We start from the raw sequence: 24,277 nt of genomic DNA, 5'->3' as shown, positions 1-24,277 counted from the left end.
GAGTTCTGTGCATGTGCAGGGTGCCTTTACTGCTGAATAATTTCTTGGAATTAAAGCATAGGGCTTCCACAACAGATGGCGAAATGAATCCCAGGCCATTCATTTTTCACCCTGTCTCCTGTCCAGATGTTAACCAATTTATATGCGCATAACATTTCCCAATGCAGCAATCCAGCCTTTACACTACAGCAAATCTTATGTGCAACTCTGGAAAGTTATTTGCGGTCAAATCTGCATATACATGGTTACACATGTAAAGATTGTTTAAATTTATTTCTCTTCATTTATATCCAAGGCAGTTTCTCCTGTTTCTCCTAACAGCAACCCTGTGTGGTAGATTAGATCATCTCCATGATCTGCACCTCACCTGCCGTAAGTAACAGGACTGTGTTTGCTGTCCTCCAGGGTCTGCTGCTACAGCAGGGGTAGGGAACCTTTAACACTCAAAGAGCCATTTGGACCTGTTTTCCATGGGAAAAGAAAACACTTGGAGCTGCAAATAATTTTTGACATTTAAAATAAAGATGACACTGTATATATTGGTTTTTTTACCTTTTACTCCGCTCATTCTGAGAAGCACATGGATGCATCCGCCCTGCTGCCTGCAGGGAGGGCAAGGATGGGGCCAGCAGCTTGGCTCATGGAGCCGCAGTGCAAGGGCAGAAGAGCCGCATGCGGCTCTCGAGCTGCAGGTTCCCTACCCCTGTGCTACAGAAACAAATTTCTGCCTGACCACCCTCTACACCCAAGAGACTTTTTTTCTAAATGGACTCTTAGCTTAAGAACTGCTGCACGTTTTAGTTTTCAGCTGTCCCTATCCTGCTGCTGGCTAATCATGCTGGCAGAAATTGCAGCACCTAACAGGATTTGATTTCCATGACGCAAGCACAGAAAATCCAGGTGTCATAGGCCAGGTTAATTCACCAGCTAAAGATGGAGGTGCTAAGAAGGGAATGTGGAATCAAAAGGCGGTCCTGTCTGTGGCAATTTGGAAAGGGTCAGAGAGGCCATTTCCGCATTTTCAGAAAAAGGCAGCATTTCATTACTTCCACCAACAGCACAATTCAGTGCTAGGATGCATTTAGCGACATTGACATGATCCGAATTTCTAGCTTTTATTTGTGGTATCTGTGGTTCAAATCCACTAAATCTCTTTCCTATAACAGATCTTACTAATCCCTTGATTCCAAACTGTGCATTTTACATTCTTACAGGGATGATTTAATAATGTCCCTCTGGATTCACAGTTCTGTCTATGTTGCTCCAATCAGGTTGAGTATCTCATTTGTTCTATTTTATGTGCCTCTATTCATCCTAAACTAAATCAAACTTTGACAAATTTTCCTGGCTCTGATGTGGATCACATTAATTTCTTACTGACTGGTCTCTTCCCCTCTATTACCTTTAATGTAGTCACTTCTACCTTTTTATCAACTAGTGTAAGGAAGAAATCAGTTCCTGATTTATGCTGATAAAATTCTAAATTAAAGTGATGTAATATTTAAACTTTCTTTTTTATTATTTTACTGTTTTATTAGGTTTAATTTAAAATGCACTGTCGTATTGTAGTATTTACATTGTATTATTATGGCCTATGGCCACAAAATTTAATAAAAATATATTCTATTTTGCTAGGATGCCAGATTCTGATTTAACTCAGTTCCAGCATGGTGTAATAATTATATTGTCAGACTAGGATCTGTGATATCCAGCTTCAGATCCTCACTCCACCATGAAAATTTGCTGCGCAGCCAGTCACTCTCTCAGCTTAATCTACCTCACAGGGTTGTTGTGAGAATAAAATGGAAGGCCCCTTCCACACAAGCAAAATAATGCGTTTTCAAACCACTTTAACAACTGTTTGCAAGTGGATGTTGCCATTCCGCACACCTTCAAAGAGCACTGAAAGCAGTTGAAAGTGCATTATTCTGCATGTGCGGAATGAGCTGAAGAGGATCAAATGATATTATACACAGCTTTGCAACCCCATTGGGGAGAAAAGCATGGGATAAACATCTAAATAAATAAAACACTGCCATGCCAGATTTCCCCTGGTTCTGCCCCTGATTTGCCAGTTTCTAAATGTTATGTAGATTGCCTCAGTGATGTTTATAAAAACCTGGGGAGATGTGGCAGCATTATTCCCATATTTCAGCATGAAATGAAGGTGAGGCAGAGAGAATGTGAGAGGAAAAGAGATTCCACCTAAACATTAGAAAGAACTTCCTGACAATAAGGGCTGATCGACTGTGAAATGCACTGCCTTGGAGTGTGGTAGAGTCTGCTTCTTTGGACGTTTTTAAACAGAGGCTAGATGGCCATCTATCAAGGGTTCTTTGATTTGTGTATTCCTGAATGGTAGGGAGTTGGACTTGATGGCCCTTGGGGTCTCTTCCAGCTCTATGATTCTGTGATTCCTAATGAGTTAGTGATAGCACTCAGGACTTGCCGCTCAGAATACCCAACCTTGTACCACCCATGCTATTCAGCCATTGCTCTCCTGTTTCGTTTCCAGTAAAGAAGCTGCCATCCACCATGAAGAAGTTCACTCTCTTGAAATTCAGATAGGCAGCAGAATGGTAGAGTGGACTGTAACACTGCAGATCACATCCTGCTTGTGGGCTTCCTGGAAAACATGTGGCAGGCCACTGTTAGAAACTGGAGACTGGATTAGTTAGGCACTGTGGCCTGATCCCGAAAGGCTCTTCTTACGCCTTCCTCATCCTTTGAACACCCTTTCCGTGCCTGTAAGTAAAAGAGCTAGTACATCAGGGTTTATTCCTGCGCATTCCCTGCAATGCTAACCTTTTACTTGCAGGAATTATTTGACACATGAGAGCATTCAAAACTATGACACTATAGCTTCAGAACTTTTTTTGGGGGTAGCTTGTAGAGATCCGCTCTCAGTGGCTTCTTTAATTACACAATAAACGCTGTCACTGGAACTGCAATGGGGTGGATAAAATCAATGATTTTTAAAAAAAGATTTAAAAAATTAAATCTTTTTTTAATAAAATGGTTTTGGGGACAAAATCTATCCCAAGATAGGTTTCTGTTTAAGACACATTATAGTCCAAATGTTATTCATCATGAAATAAAGATTAGTTTTTAATTATGTAGCATGAGGCTGAATATTCTTACAATACTTCATTTTTTTTGGTAAATGCATTCTGTAAATTCAATCACGATGTTGCAGAAGTTTATTTAAGATTATATTGGGCAATTTTTCTGTCTAGAAGATATTATCACAGATGCTTGGTTTTGTGGTTCTCGAAACTATGATAATATTTAACAGAGATAACATTCCTCTTCTTCAAAGCAAAAATGTTATGAAATAAGTATACAGAGTTGAGAAAAAGACCTTAATACCATTGTTCCTTTGTACACAGAATCAGCCCCTTACTTCTTAAGTGCTAAGTTTCAGAAAGTTCAATAAATAGAAGATTGTTTAGAATGAAATAGATCTGCACAAGGAGCTAAATGTTAGGAGGGAAGGGCAAAATGAAAGTGAACTCTTTCGAACAACAAGTCTTATGATCTTTATGTATATATCACATCATTTTCTCTTTGGAGAATGGCAGCAGGCTGTAAAAGAGCCCCAGTTTGGGAATATTTTACTGAAGTTCCTCTACTTATGGGTAAAGCATACATGCATACAAAATGCAAACACTACAATACAGACATGCAAGGCCTGGTGACCCAAACGAAACAATACCATGAGAAATGATGTTTATGCAGAAAACCATGATTTAAATCTAGTCTTACTGACTAGTGATTTAAATCAAATCCACACTGGCTACAAGCAACAGAAAGTTGAGGGCAAGAAACAAAAACTAATCATAGAGAATTCAGTCCACTCGGATTGGGTGAAGACCAACTGCACCTGTAAACAGATGTAAATGCATTTGATGGAGGGAGATTTGACTCACAAGAGCTTGTTCTGAAATAAAGTTTGTTCGTCTTTAAGATGCCACTGAACTTCCACTTGATTATTCTCCAGCAGGCATACCCATGATTGCAGCCTCACAAGCCTTCAAAACTCTTGAGATACCTTTTCTGGCTCAGTCTTTCAACAGCCTTTCCACATTATTATTATCCCCATTTTGCAGATACAGGAACTGAGGCTAAGGCAGAGAAGGTTACCTGATAGGAGTGAACAGCAAAGCAATATCTGAACATGGTCCTTCTGGATCACAGCTTTGCTTCTACGTCACTATGCTGCTCTAGCCCTTGGGAGTTTTGCCAGCGCATGCCAATAAAAACCAAGTTCTGTCAAGCTTCTTCCTGTGTAACATTCCAACTCATGTTTATGATGGCATGGTAGGAAGATCCAGCTCTTCCTTCCTTCTGCTAGACTTGCATGTTGCCTGCACCATAAATCTATGCAGCCACTGGGTAGCCACTGCTATAGCCATTTCCAGTTCTGAAGACTTCTCCAAGATGCCACTGCAAACCAACAATCATAGCAGAGGCTGCCGAATGATCAACTGTGCATATGATGCATGTGACACCAGCCACAGAACAGTCCTCACCAAAAACCACCAGTAGGCGCCAGGTAGAAAGTGTCAGGAGCTGTACAGAGAGAGCAAGATCCAAAACCTTCCTACCAATAAGGGCCTCTGCTCCCTCTGACCGCTGGTAGTTCTGTGCGTGAGTAATTCCAAAGCCTAGTCTGAGAGGTCCCCGGTGGCGGCCTCACCCTTCTAAGGGTGCTCTTTGCCAGCCGTGAAAGGGCACCAGGAGGCGAAGAAGCTGCCACCTGGCGTATTCTGTAGTTCTCCCCTTGGTTGTTGTCCCAGTAGACTTTTGTACCACAATGGAAGGAGATACAGAACTCAGTAGAGCCACAAGGAACTGGAGTTTTGGGCAGAGCCACCTCAAAGGAAAATGCATCTGTGTCTGTATATCCATATGTATTGTGCATGTACTGACATGAGATGTTCTGGAAGGTCTTCCAGGAGTCAAAGGTGATCCGGACGTACACTTCCTTCTCATAACTAATGTTTCTGACTTTGATGGTCCCAGAGAGGGACTTCTCTTGGATCACGCAGCTCTCCAAAGAAACGAAGCTGCTTTGCAGGCGGCTGCGGAAAGCTGAATAATCAGCAGAGGGTGGGGAGAAGTCCAGCACATACTTTTTCATCTCAAGCCCGGGGCCCCGACATTTATTCCGGAAGCTGGTCAGATTAGACAGGACATGGTGCAAATCACACAGGTCTTCCTCGATCTTGGAGAAAATCCGGACAGCTGTCAGAGAGAAGCCCTTCATGTCAGCAAAGACCACCTTCTTCTTCTTCTTCTTGCCACAACAGCTCTTGGCCTCCTCCTGCTTCTCGTGTTCTGCACACAGGCAAGACCTCAAAGGCTGGTGCCCCAGGCCGCCCCGCAACTCCTCGTAGGAGTCCAGCAGCTTCCGGATGGGAGGACGGTGGCTTAAGCAAAGCCTCGTGGCCCGGTCTCCTGGTGTGGCTTGGGGCACAATGGCCCGTGTGCTGAATACCTGGAAAAGGCTGAGAGCAAGAAAGGGAGTTAGTGCCCAGAGATGCCCCAGATGGAATGGAAATGATGTGAAACTTAGGGCGGCTTCACATGCACCTTCCTTCTCCAAACACACATGCACATCAATAAAAGCACTCATAGTAGCACGCATATCTCCATGTTCACTCCACTGCTGGAAGATTGATACGTGCAAAGGCATGTTGGCAGAAGACTGCGCTGCTCCCCCATACTGTTTTGACCCCCTACCCCCCAAGATTGGGCTGCTAGCCTTCTTCTGAGACTTCAGTCCAGAGAAATCTGATTTGGTTGTGCATGTGTATAGAAAAATATCAGTTTTATCTTTCTCTAAATCTGTTTTATCATTATGTTTTTAATCTAGATAACTGATGGGTTCATAACTAAATATGAGATAATCAGCATGGATTCCAATAAGCCAATCAGCATGTACATATGAGTTACATCTGATACAGTAAGATAAGATGGGCAGTCTCAACTCTTAACCCCTGTTAAAAAGCAATTAATCTAACTTTTCTGTAACTGCTTCAATTAACTGTCCAAGATGAAAGCAACTTTATTCAAACAAGGTTCACTGACGGTTGAAAAATGCTTAGACTCTCAGCTTACAAACTCAACAAGGCAAGATATCATAGCCACAGCTACATCTGGTCCTTTTACCAAGAAATGCTGGGCACCTAACCCAGGATTTTGTGCATGCAAAACGGATACTCTACCACTGAATCCATCCCCAGTCAAAATTTACTAGGCAAGGTAAGGGTGTGCTTGGTAGCTTGTCAAAAGCTATTTTGGTTCATTCTGATGCTGTGCTCTAATAGGAAATGACAGAGAAAAGACTAATGGCAGCCATTCGTCTATTTTTTAAAAAGAAGGTTGCTCCTTTAACAAGTAATATTAAGTTGTACACCTACAAATTAATAAATGTCTTTCAGTACTTGACAAAAAGCACTTTACTGAGGTTTGAATAACAGATCTGACTCATCAGTCAGAAGGCAGGCAATTCAATCAAGTAAGAAGTTCTTTACACTGTTAGGAGCCTTGCAAAGAGCACACGTTCTTAGTACACTGTGCACAGCGGGCCCTGTGTAAGTGGTGGAATTCCATCCATTTTGTGTAGTGAAATGCAAACGAAAGTTCATCCTAGTATATGTGATCCGACAATGGGAAAATCCAAATTCCAGTTCTTCCATAAGGGAAAGCAGATATGCTTGAACCACACGGAAATAAAACTAAAGATGAGCTATGCGACAACCCGACACTATGCTGCACACAGCACTAGCAATACCCAAAAGGTGCCATCTCTGGGCACATAAGGGCTTAGGCTCTTGAAACTGGAAAGAGAAGATTTTGAGAAACCCCCGATAAGGTAAAAGATACCTTTCACCAGTGGCGTATCTACCTAGGGACAAGGGGTACCCCTTGTCCCCGGGCGCCACTCTTCTGGTCACGTGAGGGGCGCAAAATCAGCCCCCCACGTGACCAGGAAGTCCTGCTGTCTCCTCGTTTTCACGTGCCCCAACCCCTTTCCGCATGCCCCAACCCCTTCCTGATCCCCAAGCCCCATCCCCCGGCCTCAGTGCTTATAAAAGAAGGTCTCCGAGGCCGGGACTGCAGTCTCTTCTGGCCTGCCTGGAGGGGAGGTCAGAAGAGACTGCAGGCTGCCGGCTGGGAGCCCAGCCAGCAGGGCGAGTCTGAGGGGGAGGTGGGCACCCTAGACCTTGCCCATGTCCATGGTGATGTGGGCGGGGTCGAGGGCAGTGGGGGTGGAGCCTGAGGGCATCAAGGGCGGGGGGGGCATCCTGGAGACAATTTGTCTCTGGGCACCATTTACCCCTGGAACGCCTCTGCCTTTCACCCCTCCTGGATCACATCAGAAGTCCACCTAGCCTAGCAAGCACCCTATTATCCAAATAAGTTGATTAGATGCCCAATGAAGGCTTACAAATAAGTAGGCCACAAACTTCCCTGGTTATTGCTGTCCCCCACCCCACACCCAGCAACTGACACATTGAAGAGAATAATAGTTTGGATTTATACCCCACTTTTCTCAATCATAAGGAGTCTCAAAGCAGCTTCCAACCCCTTCCGTTCCTCTCTTAACAGACACCTTGTGAAGTAGATGGGGTGAAAGAATTCCAAGAGAACTGTGATTAGCCCAAGATTCATGTGGACGAGCAGGGAAATAAACCTAGTTCACTAGATCAGAGTCTGCTGCTCATGTGGAGGAGTGGGGAACCAAATGTGCTTCTCCAGATTAGAGTCCACTGCTTTTAACCACTCCATCATGCTGGCTCTTTCATGTGGCAACTGGTACTGTCAAGGATTAGCAGGAACAGACAAGGCCCATTCATTCAAACATAATTATCCATACCATAACCTCCCTCCAATTTACAGAAAGATATCTTTCTGAAAGTCAGAGCACTGATCGATCCATTTTGTTCGGTATGGTCTACTCTTAAGGCAGCAACTCTTCAAAATATTAGAAAGAAGTTGGCTTTAACCCAACTGCCCAAGATTTTGTGTATTTACTTCATCTTTGGGGTGTTGTGGGGTTTCCAGGCTATTTGGCCATGCTCCAGTAGCATTTTCTCCTGATGTTTCAACTGCATCTGTGGCTGGCAGGAGAAAAGGCTACTGGAACACAGCCATGCAGCCCAGAAAACCCACAACACCCCAGTGATTCTGGCCATGAAAGCCTTCAACAATACTTCATCTATGTTGCCTTTCTCCCCAATAAGGACCCAATGCAGGCAGCTCATACTATTCTGTTCTCCTTATCCACACAACAACCCTGTGAGGCAGGTTAGGTTAAGAGGGTGTGACTGGCCCAAGGTCATCCAATGAGCTTCCATGGCTGAGTTCCTCATTAAGATGAGACGGCCGGAACTGAAAGCAAGACTCTCAACCAGCATAGCATGTGCCCATGTACCCAGGCCCTCCCTAGCCAGACTGCCATGTGCCACGAATGGGAAGCAGGTGCCAATATGGGACACCAAATCGGGCCTACTTTTAGTGGCACCACCGTGCTCCCGCAGCCAGTAAAAAGTAGGCCACCACGTGCCATTGCTAATGCTGTGCTCAGGGATAAGCGCTGTCGTCTGAACAAAGCAGGCGGTCTTCAAGTGGCTCTGTGTGTCTGCCCTGGATTTTGCCATCAGACAAGGAAAACAAACAAACAAAAAATCCGAGCCTGCTTTTCTGCCTTTGGCCACTGTCTGGCCCCTTCTGCACATGCTGAATAATGCACTTCCAATCCACTTCCAATCCACTTTGCAGCTGGATTTTACTGTGAGGGATAGCAAAATCCACTTTCAAACAATCGTGAAAGTGCATTATTTTGCATGTGTGGAAGGGGCCTCTGTTTGGCAGAATACCACCAATGAATGGAGATATATATGAGTGCTTGCCAATACCAGTGTAGCTAGCGCTGTTATAGGCAAAGCTACAGTGGCCAGTTGAGAAGTTGCCTTCCCTGCAACAAATTCACATGCTCGGACCTTTCCAAACTAGTGCCATCTATCTGTCTTACCCCCCCCCCCCCCCTCCCCCCCCCCCCCCCCCCCCCCCCCCCTCTACCCCCCCCCCCCCCCCCCCTCCCACCCCCACCCCCCCCCTGCCACCCCCCCCCCCCCCCCTCCCCCCCCCCCCCCCCCCCCCACCCCCCCCCTCCCCCCCCCCCCCCCCCCCCCACCCCCCCCCTCCCACCCCCCTCCCCCCCCACCCCCCCCCCCCCCCACCCCCCCCCCCCCCCACCCCCCCCCCCCCCCACCCCCCCCCCCCCCCACCCCCCCCCCCCCCCACCCCCCCCCCCCCCCACCCCCCCCCCCCCCCACCCCCCCCCCCCCCCACCCCCCCCCCCCCCCACCCCCCCCCCCCCCCACCCCCCCCCCCCCCCACCCCCCCCCCCCCCCACCCCCCCCCCCCCCCACCCCCCCCCCCCCCCACCCCCCCCCCCCCCCACCCCCCCCCCCCCCCACCCCCCCCCCCCCCCACCCCCCCCCCCCCCCACCCCCCCCCCCCCCCACCCCCCCCCCCCCCCACCCCCCCCCCCCCCCACCCCCCCCCCCCCCCACCCCCCCCCCCCCCCACCCCCCCCCCCCCCCACCCCCCCCCCCCCCCACCCCCCCCCCCCCCCACCCCCCCCCCCCCCCACCCCCCCCCCCCCCCACCCCCCCCCCCCCCCACCCCCCCCCCCCCCCACCCCCCCCCCCCCCCACCCCCCCCCCCCCCCACCCCCCCCCCCCCCCACCCCCCCCCCCCCCCACCCCCCCCCCCCCCCACCCCCCCCCCCCCCCACCCCCCCCCCCCCCCACCCCCCCCCCCCCCCACCCCCCCCCCCCCCCACCCCCCCCCCCCCCCACCCCCCCCCCCCCCCACCCCCCCCCCCCCCCACCCCCCCCCCCCCCCACCCCCCCCCCCCCCCACCCCCCCCCCCCCCCACCCCCCCCCCCCCCCACCCCCCCCCCCCCCCACCCCCCCCCCCCCCCACCCCCCCCCCCCCCCACCCCCCCCCCCCCCCACCCCCCCCCCCCCCCACCCCCCCCCCCCCCCACCCCCCCCCCCCCCCACCCCCCCCCCCCCCCACCCCCCCCCCCCCCCACCCCCCCCCCCCCCCACCCCCCCCCCCCCCCACCCCCCCCCCCCCCCACCCCCCCCCCCCCCCACCCCCCCCCCCCCCCACCCCCCCCCCCCCCCACCCCCCCCCCCCCCCACCCCCCCCCCCCCCCACCCCCCCCCCCCCCCACCCCCCCCCCCCCCCACCCCCCCCCCCCCCCACCCCCCCCCCCCCCCACCCCCCCCCCCCCCCACCCCCCCCCCCCCCCACCCCCCCCCCCCCCCACCCCCCCCCCCCCCCACCCCCCCCCCCCCCCACCCCCCCCCCCCCCCACCCCCCCCCCCCCCCACCCCCCCCCCCCCCCACCCCCCCCCCCCCCCACCCCCCCCCCCCCCCACCCCCCCCCCCCCCCACCCCCCCCCCCCCCCACCCCCCCCCCCCCCCACCCCCCCCCCCCCCCACCCCCCCCCCCCCCCACCCCCCCCCCCCCCCACCCCCCCCCCCCCCCACCCCCCCCCCCCCCCACCCCCCCCCCCCCCCACCCCCCCCCCCCCCCACCCCCCCCCCCCCCCACCCCCCCCCCCCCCCACCCCCCCCCCCCCCCACCCCCCCCCCCCCCCACCCCCCCCCCCCCCCACCCCCCCCCCCCCCCACCCCCCCCCCCCCCCACCCCCCCCCCCCCCCACCCCCCCCCCCCCCCACCCCCCCCCCCCCCCACCCCCCCCCCCCCCCACCCCCCCCCCCCCCCACCCCCCCCCCCCCCCACCCCCCCCCCCCCCCACCCCCCCCCCCCCCCACCCCCCCCCCCCCCCACCCCCCCCCCCCCCCACCCCCCCCCCCCCCCACCCCCCCCCCCCCCCACCCCCCCCCCCCCCCACCCCCCCCCCCCCCCACCCCCCCCCCCCCCCACCCCCCCCCCCCCCCACCCCCCCCCCCCCCCACCCCCCCCCCCCCCCACCCCCCCCCCCCCCCACCCCCCCCCCCCCCCACCCCCCCCCCCCCCCACCCCCCCCCCCCCCCACCCCCCCCCCCCCCCACCCCCCCCCCCCCCCACCCCCCCCCCCCCCCACCCCCCCCCCCCCCCACCCCCCCCCCCCCCCACCCCCCCCCCCCCCCACCCCCCCCCCCCCCCACCCCCCCCCCCCCCCACCCCCCCCCCCCCCCACCCCCCCCCCCCCCCACCCCCCCCCCCCCCCACCCCCCCCCCCCCCCACCCCCCCCCCCCCCCACCCCCCCCCCCCCCCACCCCCCCCCCCCCCCACCCCCCCCCCCCCCCACCCCCCCCCCCCCCCACCCCCCCCCCCCCCCACCCCCCCCCCCCCCCACCCCCCCCCCCCCCCACCCCCCCCCCCCCCCACCCCCCCCCCCCCCCACCCCCCCCCCCCCCCACCCCCCCCCCCCCCCACCCCCCCCCCCCCCCACCCCCCCCCCCCCCCACCCCCCCCCCCCCCCACCCCCCCCCCCCCCCACCCCCCCCCCCCCCCACCCCCCCCCCCCCCCACCCCCCCCCCCCCCCACCCCCCCCCCCCCCCACCCCCCCCCCCCCCCACCCCCCCCCCCCCCCACCCCCCCCCCCCCCCACCCCCCCCCCCCCCCACCCCCCCCCCCCCCCACCCCCCCCCCCCCCCACCCCCCCCCCCCCCCACCCCCCCCCCCCCCCACCCCCCCCCCCCCCCACCCCCCCCCCCCCCCACCCCCCCCCCCCCCCACCCCCCCCCCCCCCCACCCCCCCCCCCCCCCACCCCCCCCCCCCCCCACCCCCCCCCCCCCCCACCCCCCCCCCCCCCCACCCCCCCCCCCCCCCACCCCCCCCCCCCCCCACCCCCCCCCCCCCCCACCCCCCCCCCCCCCCACCCCCCCCCCCCCCCACCCCCCCCCCCCCCCACCCCCCCCCCCCCCCACCCCCCCCCCCCCCCACCCCCCCCCCCCCCCACCCCCCCCCCCCCCCACCCCCCCCCCCCCCCACCCCCCCCCCCCCCCACCCCCCCCCCCCCCCACCCCCCCCCCCCCCCACCCCCCCCCCCCCCCACCCCCCCCCCCCCCCACCCCCCCCCCCCCCCACCCCCCCCCCCCCCCACCCCCCCCCCCCCCCACCCCCCCCCCCCCCCACCCCCCCCCCCCCCCACCCCCCCCCCCCCCCACCCCCCCCCCCCCCCACCCCCCCCCCCCCCCACCCCCCCCCCCCCCCACCCCCCCCCCCCCCCACCCCCCCCCCCCCCCACCCCCCCCCCCCCCCACCCCCCCCCCCCCCCACCCCCCCCCCCCCCCACCCCCCCCCCCCCCCACCCCCCCCCCCCCCCACCCCCCCCCCCCCCCACCCCCCCCCCCCCCCACCCCCCCCCCCCCCCACCCCCCCCCCCCCCCACCCCCCCCCCCCCCCACCCCCCCCCCCCCCCACCCCCCCCCCCCCCCACCCCCCCCCCCCCCCACCCCCCCCCCCCCCCACCCCCCCCCCCCCCCACCCCCCCCCCCCCCCACCCCCCCCCCCCCCCACCCCCCCCCCCCCCCACCCCCCCCCCCCCCCACCCCCCCCCCCCCCCACCCCCCCCCCCCCCCACCCCCCCCCCCCCCCACCCCCCCCCCCCCCCACCCCCCCCCCCCCCCACCCCCCCCCCCCCCCACCCCCCCCCCCCCCCACCCCCCCCCCCCCCCACCCCCCCCCCCCCCCACCCCCCCCCCCCCCCACCCCCCCCCCCCCCCACCCCCCCCCCCCCCCACCCCCCCCCCCCCCCACCCCCCCCCCCCCCCACCCCCCCCCCCCCCCACCCCCCCCCCCCCCCACCCCCCCCCCCCCCCACCCCCCCCCCCCCCCACCCCCCCCCCCCCCCACCCCCCCCCCCCCCCACCCCCCCCCCCCCCCACCCCCCCCCCCCCCCACCCCCCCCCCCCCCCACCCCCCCCCCCCCCCACCCCCCCCCCCCCCCACCCCCCCCCCCCCCCACCCCCCCCCCCCCCCACCCCCCCCCCCCCCCACCCCCCCCCCCCCCCACCCCCCCCCCCCCCCACCCCCCCCCCCCCCCACCCCCCCCCCCCCCCACCCCCCCCCCCCCCCACCCCCCCCCCCCCCCACCCCCCCCCCCCCCCACCCCCCCCCCCCCCCACCCCCCCCCCCCCCCACCCCCCCCCCCCCCCACCCCCCCCCCCCCCCACCCCCCCCCCCCCCCACCCCCCCCCCCCCCCACCCCCCCCCCCCCCCACCCCCCCCCCCCCCCACCCCCCCCCCCCCCCACCCCCCCCCCCCCCCACCCCCCCCCCCCCCCACCCCCCCCCCCCCCCACCCCCCCCCCCCCCCACCCCCCCCCCCCCCCACCCCCCCCCCCCCCCACCCCCCCCCCCCCCCACCCCCCCCCCCCCCCACCCCCCCCCCCCCCCACCCCCCCCCCCCCCCACCCCCCCCCCCCCCCACCCCCCCCCCCCCCCACCCCCCCCCCCCCCCACCCCCCCCCCCCCCCACCCCCCCCCCCCCCCACCCCCCCCCCCCCCCACCCCCCCCCCCCCCCACCCCCCCCCCCCCCCACCCCCCCCCCCCCCCACCCCCCCCCCCCCCCACCCCCCCCCCCCCCCACCCCCCCCCCCCCCCACCCCCCCCCCCCCCCACCCCCCCCCCCCCCCACCCCCCCCCCCCCCCACCCCCCCCCCCCCCCACCCCCCCCCCCCCCCACCCCCCCCCCCCCCCACCCCCCCCCCCCCCCACCCCCCCCCCCCCCCACCCCCCCCCCCCCCCACCCCCCCCCCCCCCCACCCCCCCCCCCCCCCACCCCCCCCCCCCCCCACCCCCCCCCCCCCCCACCCCCCCCCCCCCCCACCCCCCCCCCCCCCCACCCCCCCCCCCCCCCACCCCCCCCCCCCCCCACCCCCCCCCCCCCCCACCCCCCCCCCCCCCCACCCCCCCCCCCCCCCACCCCCCCCCCCCCCCACCCCCCCCCCCCCCCACCCCCCCCCCCCCCCACCCCCCCCCCCCCCCACCCCCCCCCCCCCCCACCCCCCCCCCCCCCCACCCCCCCCCCCCCCCACCCCCCCCCCCCCCCACCCCCCCCCCCCCCCACCCCCCCCCCCCCCCACCCCCCCCCCCCCCCACCCCCCCCCCCCCCCACCCCCCCCCCCCCCCACCCCCCCCCCCCCCCACCCCCCCCCCCCCCCACCCCCCCCCCCCCCCACCCCCCCCCCCCCCCACCCCCCCCCCCCCCCACCCCCCCCCCCCCCCACCCCCCCCCCCCCCCACCCCCCCCCCCCCCCACCCCCCCCCCCCCCCACCCCCCCCCCCCCCCACCCCCCCCCCCCCCCACCCCCCCCCCCCCCCACCCCCCCCCCCCCCCACCCCCCCCCCCCCCCACCCCCCCCCCCCCCCACCCCCCCCCCCCCCCACCCCCCCCCCCCCCCACCCCCCCCCCCCCCCACCCCCCCCCCCCCCCACCCCCCCCCCCCCCCACCCCCCCCCCCCCCCACCCCCCCCCCCCCCCACCCCCCCCCCCCCCCACCCCCCCCCCCCCCCACCCCCCCCCCCCCCCACCCCCCCCCCCCCCCACCCCCCCCCCCCCCCACCCCCCCCCCCCCCCACCCCCCCCCCCCCCCACCCCCCCCCCCCCCCACCCCCCCCCCCCCCCACCCCCCCCCCCCCCCACCCCCCCCCCCCCCCACCCCCCCCCCCCCCCACCCCCCCCCCCCCCCACCCCCCCCCCCCCCCACCCCCCCCCCCCCCCACCCCCCCCCCCCCCCACCCCCCCCCCCCCCCACCCCCCCCCCCCCCCACCCCCCCCCCCCCCCACCCCCCCCCCCCCCCACCCCCCCCCCCCCCCACCCCCCCCCCCCCCCACCCCCCCCCCCCCCCACCCCCCCCCCCCCCCACCCCCCCCCCCCCCCACCCCCCCCCCCCCCCACCCCCCCCCCCCCCCACCCCCCCCCCCCCCCACCCCCCCCCCCCCCCACCCCCCCCCCCCCCCACCCCCCCCCCCCCCCACCCCCCCCCCCCCCCACCCCCCCCCCCCCCCACCCCCCCCCCCCCCCACCCCCCCCCCCCCCCACCCCCCCCCCCCCCCACCCCCCCCCCCCCCCACCCCCCCCCCCCCCCACCCCCCCCCCCCCCCACCCCCCCCCCCCCCCACCCCCCCCCCCCCCCACCCCCCCCCCCCCCCACCCCCCCCCCCCCCCACCCCCCCCCCCCCCCACCCCCCCCCCCCCCCACCCCCCCCCCCCCCCACCCCCCCCCCCCCCCACCCCCCCCCCCCCCCACCCCCCCCCCCCCCCACCCCCCCCCCCCCCCACCCCCCCCCCCCCCCACCCCCCCCCCCCCCCACCCCCCCCCCCCCCCACCCCCCCCCCCCCCCACCCCCCCCCCCCCCCACCCCCCCCCCCCCCCACCCCCCCCCCCCCCCACCCCCCCCCCCCCCCACCCCCCCCCCCCCCCACCCCCCCCCCCCCCCACCCCCCCCCCCCCCCACCCCCCCCCCCCCCCACCCCCCCCCCCCCCCACCCCCCCCCCCCCCCACCCCCCCCCCCCCCCACCCCCCCCCCCCCCCACCCCCCCCCCCCCCCACCCCCCCCCCCCCCCACCCCCCCCCCCCCCCACCCCCCCCCCCCCCCACCCCCCCCCCCCCCCACCCCCCCCCCCCCCCACCCCCCCCCCCCCCCACCCCCCCCCCCCCCCACCCCCCCCCCCCCCCACCCCCCCCCCCCCCCACCCCCCCCCCCCCCCACCCCCCCCCCCCCCCACCCCCCCCCCCCCCCACCCCCCCCCCCCCCCACCCCCCCCCCCCCCCACCCCCCCCCCCCCCCACCCCCCCCCCCCCCCACCCCCCCCCCCCCCCACCCCCCCCCCCCCCCACCCCCCCCCCCCCCCACCCCCCCCCCCCCCCACCCCCCCCCCCCCCCACCCCCCCCCCCCCCCACCCCCCCCCCCCCCCACCCCCCCCCCCCCCCACCCCCCCCCCCCCCCACCCCCCCCCCCCCCCACCCCCCCCCCCCCCCACCCCCCCCCCCCCCCACCCCCCCCCCCCCCCACCCCCCCCCCCCCCCACCCCCCCCCCCCCCCACCCCCCCCCCCCCCCACCCCCCCCCCCCCCCACCCCCCCCCCCCCCCACCCCCCCCCCCCCCCACCCCCCCCCCCCCCCACCCCCCCCCCCCCCCACCCCCCCCCCCCCCCACCCCCCCCCCCCCCCACCCCCCCCCCCCCCCACCCCCCCCCCCCCCCACCCCCCCCCCCCCCCACCCCCCCCCCCCCCCACCCCCCCCCCCCCCCACCCCCCCCCCCCCCCACCCCCCCCCCCCCCCACCCCCCCCCCCCCCCACCCCCCCCCCCCCCCACCCCCCCCCCCCCCCACCCCCCCCCCCCCCCACCCCCCCCCCCCCCCACCCCCCCCCCCCCCCACCCCCCCCCCCCCCCACCCCCCCCCCCCCCCACCCCCCCCCCCCCCCACCCCCCCCCCCCCCCACCCCCCCCCCCCCCCACCCCCCCCCCCCCCCACCCCCCCCCCCCCCCACCCCCCCCCCCCCCCACCCCCCCCCCCCCCCACCCCCCCCCCCCCCCACCCCCCCCCCCCCCCACCCCCCCCCCCCCCCACCCCCCCCCCCCCCCACCCCCCCCCCCCCCCACCCCCCCCCCCCCCCACCCCCCCCCCCCCCCACCCCCCCCCCCCCCCACCCCCCCCCCCCCCCACCCCCCCCCCCCCCCACCCCCCCCCCCCCCCACCCCCCCCCCCCCCCACCCCCCCCCCCCCCCACCCCCCCCCCCCCCCACCCCCCCCCCCCCCCACCCCCCCCCCCCCCCACCCCCCCCCCCCCCCACCCCCCCCCCCCCCCACCCCCCCCCCCCCCCACCCCCCCCCCCCCCCACCCCCCCCCCCCCCCACCCCCCCCCCCCCCCACCCCCCCCCCCCCCCACCCCCCCCCCCCCCCACCCCCCCCCCCCCCCACCCCCCCCCCCCCCCACCCCCCCCCCCCCCCACCCCCCCCCCCCCCCACCCCCCCCCCCCCCCACCCCCCCCCCCCCCCACCCCCCCCCCCCCCCACCCCCCCCCCCCCCCACCCCCCCCCCCCCCCACCCCCCCCCCCCCCCACCCCCCCCCCCCCCCACCCCCCCCCCCCCCCACCCCCCCCCCCCCCCACCCCCCCCCCCCCCCACCCCCCCCCCCCCCCACCCCCCCCCCCCCCCACCCCCCCCCCCCCCCACCCCCCCCCCCCCCCACCCCCCCCCCCCCCCACCCCCCCCCCCCCCCACCCCCCCCCCCCCCCACCCCCCCCCCCCCCCACCCCCCCCCCCCCCCACCCCCCCCCCCCCCCACCCCCCCCCCCCCCCACCCCCCCCCCCCCCCACCCCCCCCCCCCCCCACCCCCCCCCCCCCCCACCCCCCCCCCCCCCCACCCCCCCCCCCCCCCACCCCCCCCCCCCCCCACCCCCCCCCCCCCCCACCCCCCCCCCCCCCCACCCCCCCCCCCCCCCACCCCCCCCCCCCCCCACCCCCCCCCCCCCCCACCCCCCCCCCCCCCCACCCCCCCCCCCCCCCACCCCCCCCCCCCCCCACCCCCCCCCCCCCCCACCCCCCCCCCCCCCCACCCCCCCCCCCCCCCACCCCCCCCCCCCCCCACCCCCCCCCCCCCCCACCCCCCCCCCCCCCCACCCCCCCCCCCCCCCACCCCCCCCCCCCCCCACCCCCCCCCCCCCCCACCCCCCCCCCCCCCCACCCCCCCCCCCCCCCACCCCCCCCCCCCCCCACCCCCCCCCCCCCCCACCCCCCCCCCCCCCCACCCCCCCCCCCCCCCACCCCCCCCCCCCCCCACCCCCCCCCCCCCCCACCCCCCCCCCCCCCCACCCCCCCCCCCCCCCACCCCCCCCCCCCCCCACCCCCCCCCCCCCCCACCCCCCCCCCCCCCCACCCCCCCCCCCCCCCACCCCCCCCCCCCCCCACCCCCCCCCCCCCCCACCCCCCCCCCCCCCCACCCCCCCCCCCCCCCACCCCCCCCCCCCCCCACCCCCCCCCCCCCCCACCCCCCCCCCCCCCCACCCCCCCCCCCCCCCACCCCCCCCCCCCCCCACCCCCCCCCCCCCCCACCCCCCCCCCCCCCCACCCCCCCCCCCCCCCACCCCCCCCCCCCCCCACCCCCCCCCCCCCCCACCCCCCCCCCCCCCCACCCCCCCCCCCCCCCACCCCCCCCCCCCCCCACCCCCCCCCCCCCCCACCCCCCCCCCCCCCCACCCCCCCCCCCCCCCACCCCCCCCCCCCCCCACCCCCCCCCCCCCCCACCCCCCCCCCCCCCCACCCCCCCCCCCCCCCACCCCCCCCCCCCCCCACCCCCCCCCCCCCCCACCCCCCCCCCCCCCCACCCCCCCCCCCCCCCACCCCCCCCCCCCCCCACCCCCCCCCCCCCCCACCCCCCCCCCCCCCCACCCCCCCCCCCCCCCACCCCCCCCCCCCCCCACCCCCCCCCCCCCCCACCCCCCCCCCCCCCCACCCCCCCCCCCCCCCACCCCCCCCCCCCCCCACCCCCCCCCCCCCCCACCCCCCCCCCCCCCCACCCCCCCCCCCCCCCACCCCCCCCCCCCCCCACCCCCCCCCCCCCCCACCCCCCCCCCCCCCCACCCCCCCCCCCCCCCACCCCCCCCCCCCCCCACCCCCCCCCCCCCCCACCCCCCCCCCCCCCCACCCCCCCCCCCCCCCACCCCCCCCCCCCCCCACCCCCCCCCCCCCCCACCCCCCCCCCCCCCCCCCCCCCCCGCCCCCCACCCCCCCCCCCCCAACCACCCACGCCCCCCCCCCCCCCCCCCCCCCCCCAACCCCCCACCACCCCACACCCCCCCCCCCCCACCCCCCCCCCCCCCCACCCCCCACCACCCCCACCACCCCCCCCCCAACCACACCCCCTCCCCCCCAACCCCCCCCCCCCCCCCCACCCCCCCCCCCCCCCCCCCCCCCCCCCCCCCCCCCCCCCCCCCCCCCCCCCCCCCCCCCCCCCCCCCCCCCCCCCCACCCCCCCCCCCCCCTTCATTCTCCATGACATCTGAAGAGATGTCACCTTGGGAGTGGGACCCGGCTGTTAGGTCCCTGAAAGCCTCGTCTGTCACCCTCTCTGCCTCTTTCAGCTTCTCCAGGTCTGCCACCTTGGCTTCAAGAGAACGCACACACGGAAGAACTGAGTCTTTGCACCACTGAACGGCACATGCTGGGCAACACTGGGTTGTTCAGTGTTCTTGACTGGCATAAATCCCTGGCATCCCCAGTTAAAAGGGTCAAGTAGTGGAGATGTGAAATGTCTCTTCCAGAGGTCCTAGAGAGCCACTGCCAGTCAGAGCAGACAAGACCGACCTTGACAGATCTGGGTGGGATGGAAGGTCTAACTTATTTCAACTTGCCTATTTTCAAATGCAGATGTATTACTTCAGTGTGGTCAACTTAGGTATACAAATTGAATAATACAATACAATACAATCTGCCCCTGCCCCTTGATCTGAAAGCAGCTGGCCTGGAAAACTTCTCTGTTTATGTCTGTAGACCAAGTGGTTATTAAAAACACAGGAGCAAGGCAGGTCCTGAATTTTCTGGTCAGGTGGCAATCCAGAGAAAATTCTGAATTGCACAAGGGTGGCTGATGAATTTTGGAATTGCAGTGATGCATGAATGTTAAGCCTTGTGCTATTCATTTGAACACACAGTATATGCTGTTTCAGTGCACCTGTGCCTTCAGCTTGTGGGCATATGCGGACTTTTGGATTTGGCCCTCTTCCTCCTCCAGCCATCCCTCCCCCTCCCCAGTTGGCTAACTCAGTGGTCTGGGACTTATGCTCTCCAGCCTCCTGAATGATCACAGCCATGCTCAGAGGGAGAGGAAGCAGAAACCACAAAAAGTAACACCAAGACATTTTCAGCTAAATTTGAGTCCAGTAGCACATCAGAGACCAACAAGATTTTCGGACGCAGGTTTTCAAAGGTCCGAGCTCCCGTTGTCAAAAACAAGATCTGATAAAGAGAGCTTTGACTTGGAAGCTTTTACCCCAAAAATCTTGTTGATCTTTAAGGTTCTTCTGGATTCAAACCTACCTGTTCTACTGCAGACCAACACAGCTTCCTTCAGAAGACATTTTCAGGGTTAGAGAAAACTGGAGAAAGCCCAGCTAATGCAAATGGCATCAGCTTCATCAGGTAAAGACATTGGTTTTCTGCCATGTTCTCTCTTTCTTTAACTAAATATTCAGGAATCCCATTGATGGCAACCCCAGTTTACAGCTTTGCTAATGCTCCCAAAAGTTACAACTAGATTCTTAATAGAAGTAAGGGACAACCCCCCCCCCCCCCAATCATCCCTCTTCCCCATCCACTTACTCTTTAGCAAAGGCAAACTCTTCCGGGGACAAGATGGATGGGTCCCCCTCGGCCCGAGTCTTCTCTTTCTCCAAGACATGAGGGAAATACTTCTCAATCTTCAGAAGGAAAGACACAGCATAAGAACTGCAAAGCTATCCTTTTGTAGCAAAGTTCTTTAGAACTGCAACAGTGATGACCTTCAAGGACCAGATTCCAGATGGATCTTGTTGCACACACCAAATAGGGCATTAATTACCTTCCGGAGCCGGCAGCGCAAATAGCTGCTGAGGATGTAGCGGATCCTCTCGACCTCCATGCGGTGAATGCCGACTTTCAGATCACCTCCCTTGGCACGTTTCAGATTCTCCTCCTGCAAGAGAAAAGTCAACGTGCTTTAACAACATGAAGGGCTTCAATAGTCACCAAGCCTTTTTGGTGTGGCTCTGCTGAGGGAGAACCCATGAAGAAACTGCCTTTTAGTTCCATTCACTAGCTGGCTCAGGATTTTGCCAGGGCTGAAATCCTTTAAGTGGAGATGCCAGGGACTGAAGTTGGGATCTTCTGCAAACCTTATACATGCTTTGTGCTGGGATCATTGTTGCCAAAGTGATCCAAATGAGATATCAAGAATGCAGAACTTCACACATCTGATAAAGTAGGCTCTGGTTCACAAAAACTGAGGTCAAAATAAATTCTACAGTCTTCAAGGTGCCGCAAGACTCTTATTCTGGCAGAAGCAATCTATACTCCCTGCTCAGTCATAGTGAACTATGCTTAATCTTAGCCAATAGGAATATGTCTCTCCAAAAGAAACACAAGATTTGGGGAAGACTGGATTGGCAGGAAGCAACATAAGAATCTTGGCACCAGGTGGGAATAGTTGCTTCCCTGGGCATCCTGGTTCTTTCTGCCTTATCCTCTTCTCCCTGCACTGTCCCACTTTTTAAAGGTCTTCAATGGAATATTTTATCAATGCTTCAGCCAACATGTAGATTTTTATGCTACTTTCTCTCTGAAAATTAGTTTAGGCTTATTGTAAGGATAAAAGGGAGGGGCACATAGCTATGGTGGCCATCCTTAACCCCTTGAAGGAAGGGCAAGAGTAAACTGCACTACATAAATAAAACTGTACAATGTAAATAAAAGCACATTTTTATTCCACCCTTCTTCCAAGGAGCTCAAGAAGGAATTTGTGGTTCTTTTCTCTCCTATTTGATCTTCACAATAACCCTGGGAGACTGGGAAAGAGTGACTGGCCCCACAGCTCACAGTGAGCTCCCTGGCCGAGTGAATCTGCATCACCCCAACCCTAATCTGGCATTCCAATCAGGTTGATCTGGCTCCATGTGTACCCACCAGCCAGTTGGCTCACCATGTGTTCCAGCTGCTCCACAACACACTCAACAATTTCTGACTTGCTCTCCAACAATTCCGGGGCAAACTTCTCATTCATCCAGGCCTGGAAAGTCAAAATGGAAAGTAAGGATCAAGGGTGCTCAGTCTTCAGGGATCTCCCCCCTCAATCTTCAGGATAGCATCACTGTAGCCAGGAAAGATGTTGCAACATAAGCTCTCAATCTTGTGATGCTACAGGTCTCGAAAATAAGAATCCTACCCAGTTTAAAGGCTCAAATCTATCTTGCAGCTTTCTTGCAAGACATTCACTCTCCAACGTTTCAGGGCACGATGCCCAAGATCATTTAATGCTGATTATTACGCTGATTATTTACCCTTCCATCTCCTTTAGCACTATCTATTATATTCCCAGTTAGTGGGATTTTCTTTGTCAGTGTTTGCTTATAGGAAAGGGAACATGGCATTCTAATCTGCACTTATAATTGAAAACACAGGACCAGGAAATGATTGCAAAATAGCCAGCTTAAAGAGAAGATGCAAATATTGTGTATATTGTCACCTCACAGACTGCATTTTTGAAGGACACAAAGTGTGCATGCAGCGGGAAATGCACAACCCATTGGTTGCTTTCACTTTGCGGCCTCACACCAATAAAACAGGCGCATGTAACACTGACACATGGCACTCTACTAGGAAACTGCACAATCTTTCTTGCATAGAACCCTCTTCCATACGGGAACTTCACAATGCATGATGAAATCCTTGAGGTGGGAAGGAGATATGCTGCCTACAAAAGCATTCATGTCTACTCCAGAAGAGATACAAAAAGGGCAAACAAAACCATTCAAAAGGTTGCAGCATCTTCCCTACAAGGAAAGGCTAAAGTGAGTTTGGAGCTTATCATGTTAGATGTTTACAAAATGAGACAGGATAGTGCGGAAGAAGGATGAAAAGGAAGTTTTATTCTCATATACTAGAACTTGGAGTTACCTAAGAAGTTGATGGGCAGTAAAAAGACACAGACTTATTTTTTCAAAATGTAGGAAGAGCTTCTTCACACAATTAATTAGTTGAATTTCGTGCACAAGATGTAGTATATGGATGCCTTTAAAAGGGCACAGACAAATGCATGGCACTGTTAACAGATACGATAATTAAATAGAACCACCAGGGTCAGAAGAAGCTCTCAGAGGCCAAACAACAGGAGAGAAATGTTTGTCTTCATGGATACTTTGCAGTTTAAAGTTACTATTCATCAACAGATATTGAACATTATTTTAAACTAGAAAAGTGATCTAGAAATCGGCTACATAAATAAACAACAATTTGGTTAGTCACAATCAAGAGGCTGCTGCTAGACCTGAAATGCTCTGGGGGGAAACTGACATTGTGGCCGCAACCATTCGTACAAGGAAGTTTCCCCAATAGGGTCCATGGCAGCAGCTCCCCAGGGCCCTTGAACGCTGGGAAAATAGTGCAAAACACAATGCAACACAGGAATTAAGTTTCAGCACAGAACTCCTCACAAGTCTAGTTCTAAGGGCCTAGATCACAGGTGTCAAACTCGTGGCCCTCCAAATGTTCATGAACTACAATTCCCATCAGCCCTTGCCAGTATAGCTAATGCTCATGTTGGGAGGGACTGATGGGAATTGTAGATCATGAACATCTATCTGGAGGGCCGCAAGTTTGACACCCCTGCGATAGACTTGTAAAGAGCACAGGGTGCAGTTAGGCCGAGCTGGGCAGGGGAGCTGGCTTGAGTTGAAGGAGGGGCACCCGCTGGCGTCGATATTTTTCAAAGCAGACGTCTTTCCCATTCTCAAAATAAAACGGCAACCCTACGTGCGCTGGGCAGTAATTCCAAGCGAGCAAAGGAGGAGTTTCTTATGAATTAACATGGGACTGCAGGGATCATGTTGCAAACTTTGCAATTAAGCGAGAGTATTTTTTAACTGAGAAAGCCCGATTTGTATTTTTGCAATGAGTTACGACGGCGCATTTCGAAAGATTCCCTTTTGCCACCCTCCTCCTCCTCCTTTTGCCACCCACCCTCCTCCTCCTTTTTGTTGAGCGCAAAACCTCAGGTGACTCGACCTGTTCCAGGCTGCGGATGAGCTGAGCCGGAGTCAGCAAGACCTCCTCACTGCCGGCGTCCGAACCCTCCTGATCCGGTTCCTCCGCCATCGCTCCGCGATCTCCCGCCACCAGTTCCAACGCAGTGACGTCAACGCACCGAGTAGAACCACCCATCATAAATATTCATGAGGAAAATTTGCTTTTTCCCGCCAGAGTTTCAGTCTCTTAAAAGGGCAACGCCGCACTGTCGCATTCTGGACCCGGCTCCATCGGCTGAGTACCTTGCATTGGAATAAAGTGTTTATCCTGCTACTCTATTATTTAAAGGATTCAGGAGCTATCCTACTGGCAGGAAACAACGAAATCCTGAAACGACTGCTGCTGAAGGTAAAAATAGAAAGGGCCAAAGCAGGATTATAACTGGACATGCAGGCGAAAATAGTGACAGCAGGGAAATTACATAACTTTAAGGTTGAAAAG

The 24,277-nt window shown here is 64.7% G+C and overlaps 2 protein-coding genes across 2 annotated transcripts; both read right to left on the bottom strand.

The window, feature by feature from the left end:
* Positions 1-3,182: 3,182 nt before the first annotated feature.
* LOC125441504 (protein phosphatase 1 regulatory subunit 3C-like) lies at positions 3,183-5,698 on the bottom strand. Its single transcript, XM_048512114.1, has one exon. The coding sequence runs from the start codon at positions 5,696-5,698 to the stop codon at positions 4,604-4,606; it is 1,095 nt and encodes a 364-aa protein (XP_048368071.1). The 3' UTR covers positions 3,183-4,603.
* Positions 5,699-20,376: 14,678 nt separating this feature from the next.
* GINS4 (GINS complex subunit 4) lies at positions 20,377-23,944 on the bottom strand. Its single transcript, XM_048513240.1, has 4 exons — positions 23,816-23,944; positions 21,735-21,821; positions 20,619-20,732; positions 20,377-20,478 (listed from the first exon to the last, which is right to left on the bottom strand). Exons 1-4 carry the CDS (start codon positions 23,903-23,905, stop codon positions 20,377-20,379), a joined length of 393 nt encoding a protein of 130 aa, XP_048369197.1. The 5' UTR covers positions 23,906-23,944.
* Between the last annotated feature and the right edge of the window lie 333 nt (positions 23,945-24,277).

This window comes from Sphaerodactylus townsendi, linkage group LG12, assembly GCF_021028975.2.
Source record: "Sphaerodactylus townsendi isolate TG3544 linkage group LG12, MPM_Stown_v2.3, whole genome shotgun sequence".
NCBI classification, from domain to species: Eukaryota; Metazoa; Chordata; class Lepidosauria; order Squamata; family Sphaerodactylidae; genus Sphaerodactylus; species Sphaerodactylus townsendi.
This window is presented reverse-complemented; position numbering and strand designations above follow the sequence as displayed.

Coding starts and splice junctions, on each gene's coding strand:
- GINS4 (XM_048513240.1), bottom strand. CDS start 23,905: ATGGCGGAGGAACCGGATCAGGAGGGTTCGGACGCCGGCAGTGAGGAG. Junction 21,822..23,815: donor TCATCCGCAGCCTGGAACAG/GTCGAGTCACCT, acceptor TTGACTTTCCAG/GCCTGGATGAATGAGAAGTT. Junction 20,479..20,618: donor TGCGCTGCCGGCTCCGGAAG/GTAATTAATGCC, acceptor TTCCTTCTGAAG/ATTGAGAAGTATTTCCCTCA.
- LOC125441504 (XM_048512114.1), bottom strand. CDS start 5,698: ATGCCTTTGCACGTATCAATCTTCCAGCAGTGGAGTGAACATGGAGAT.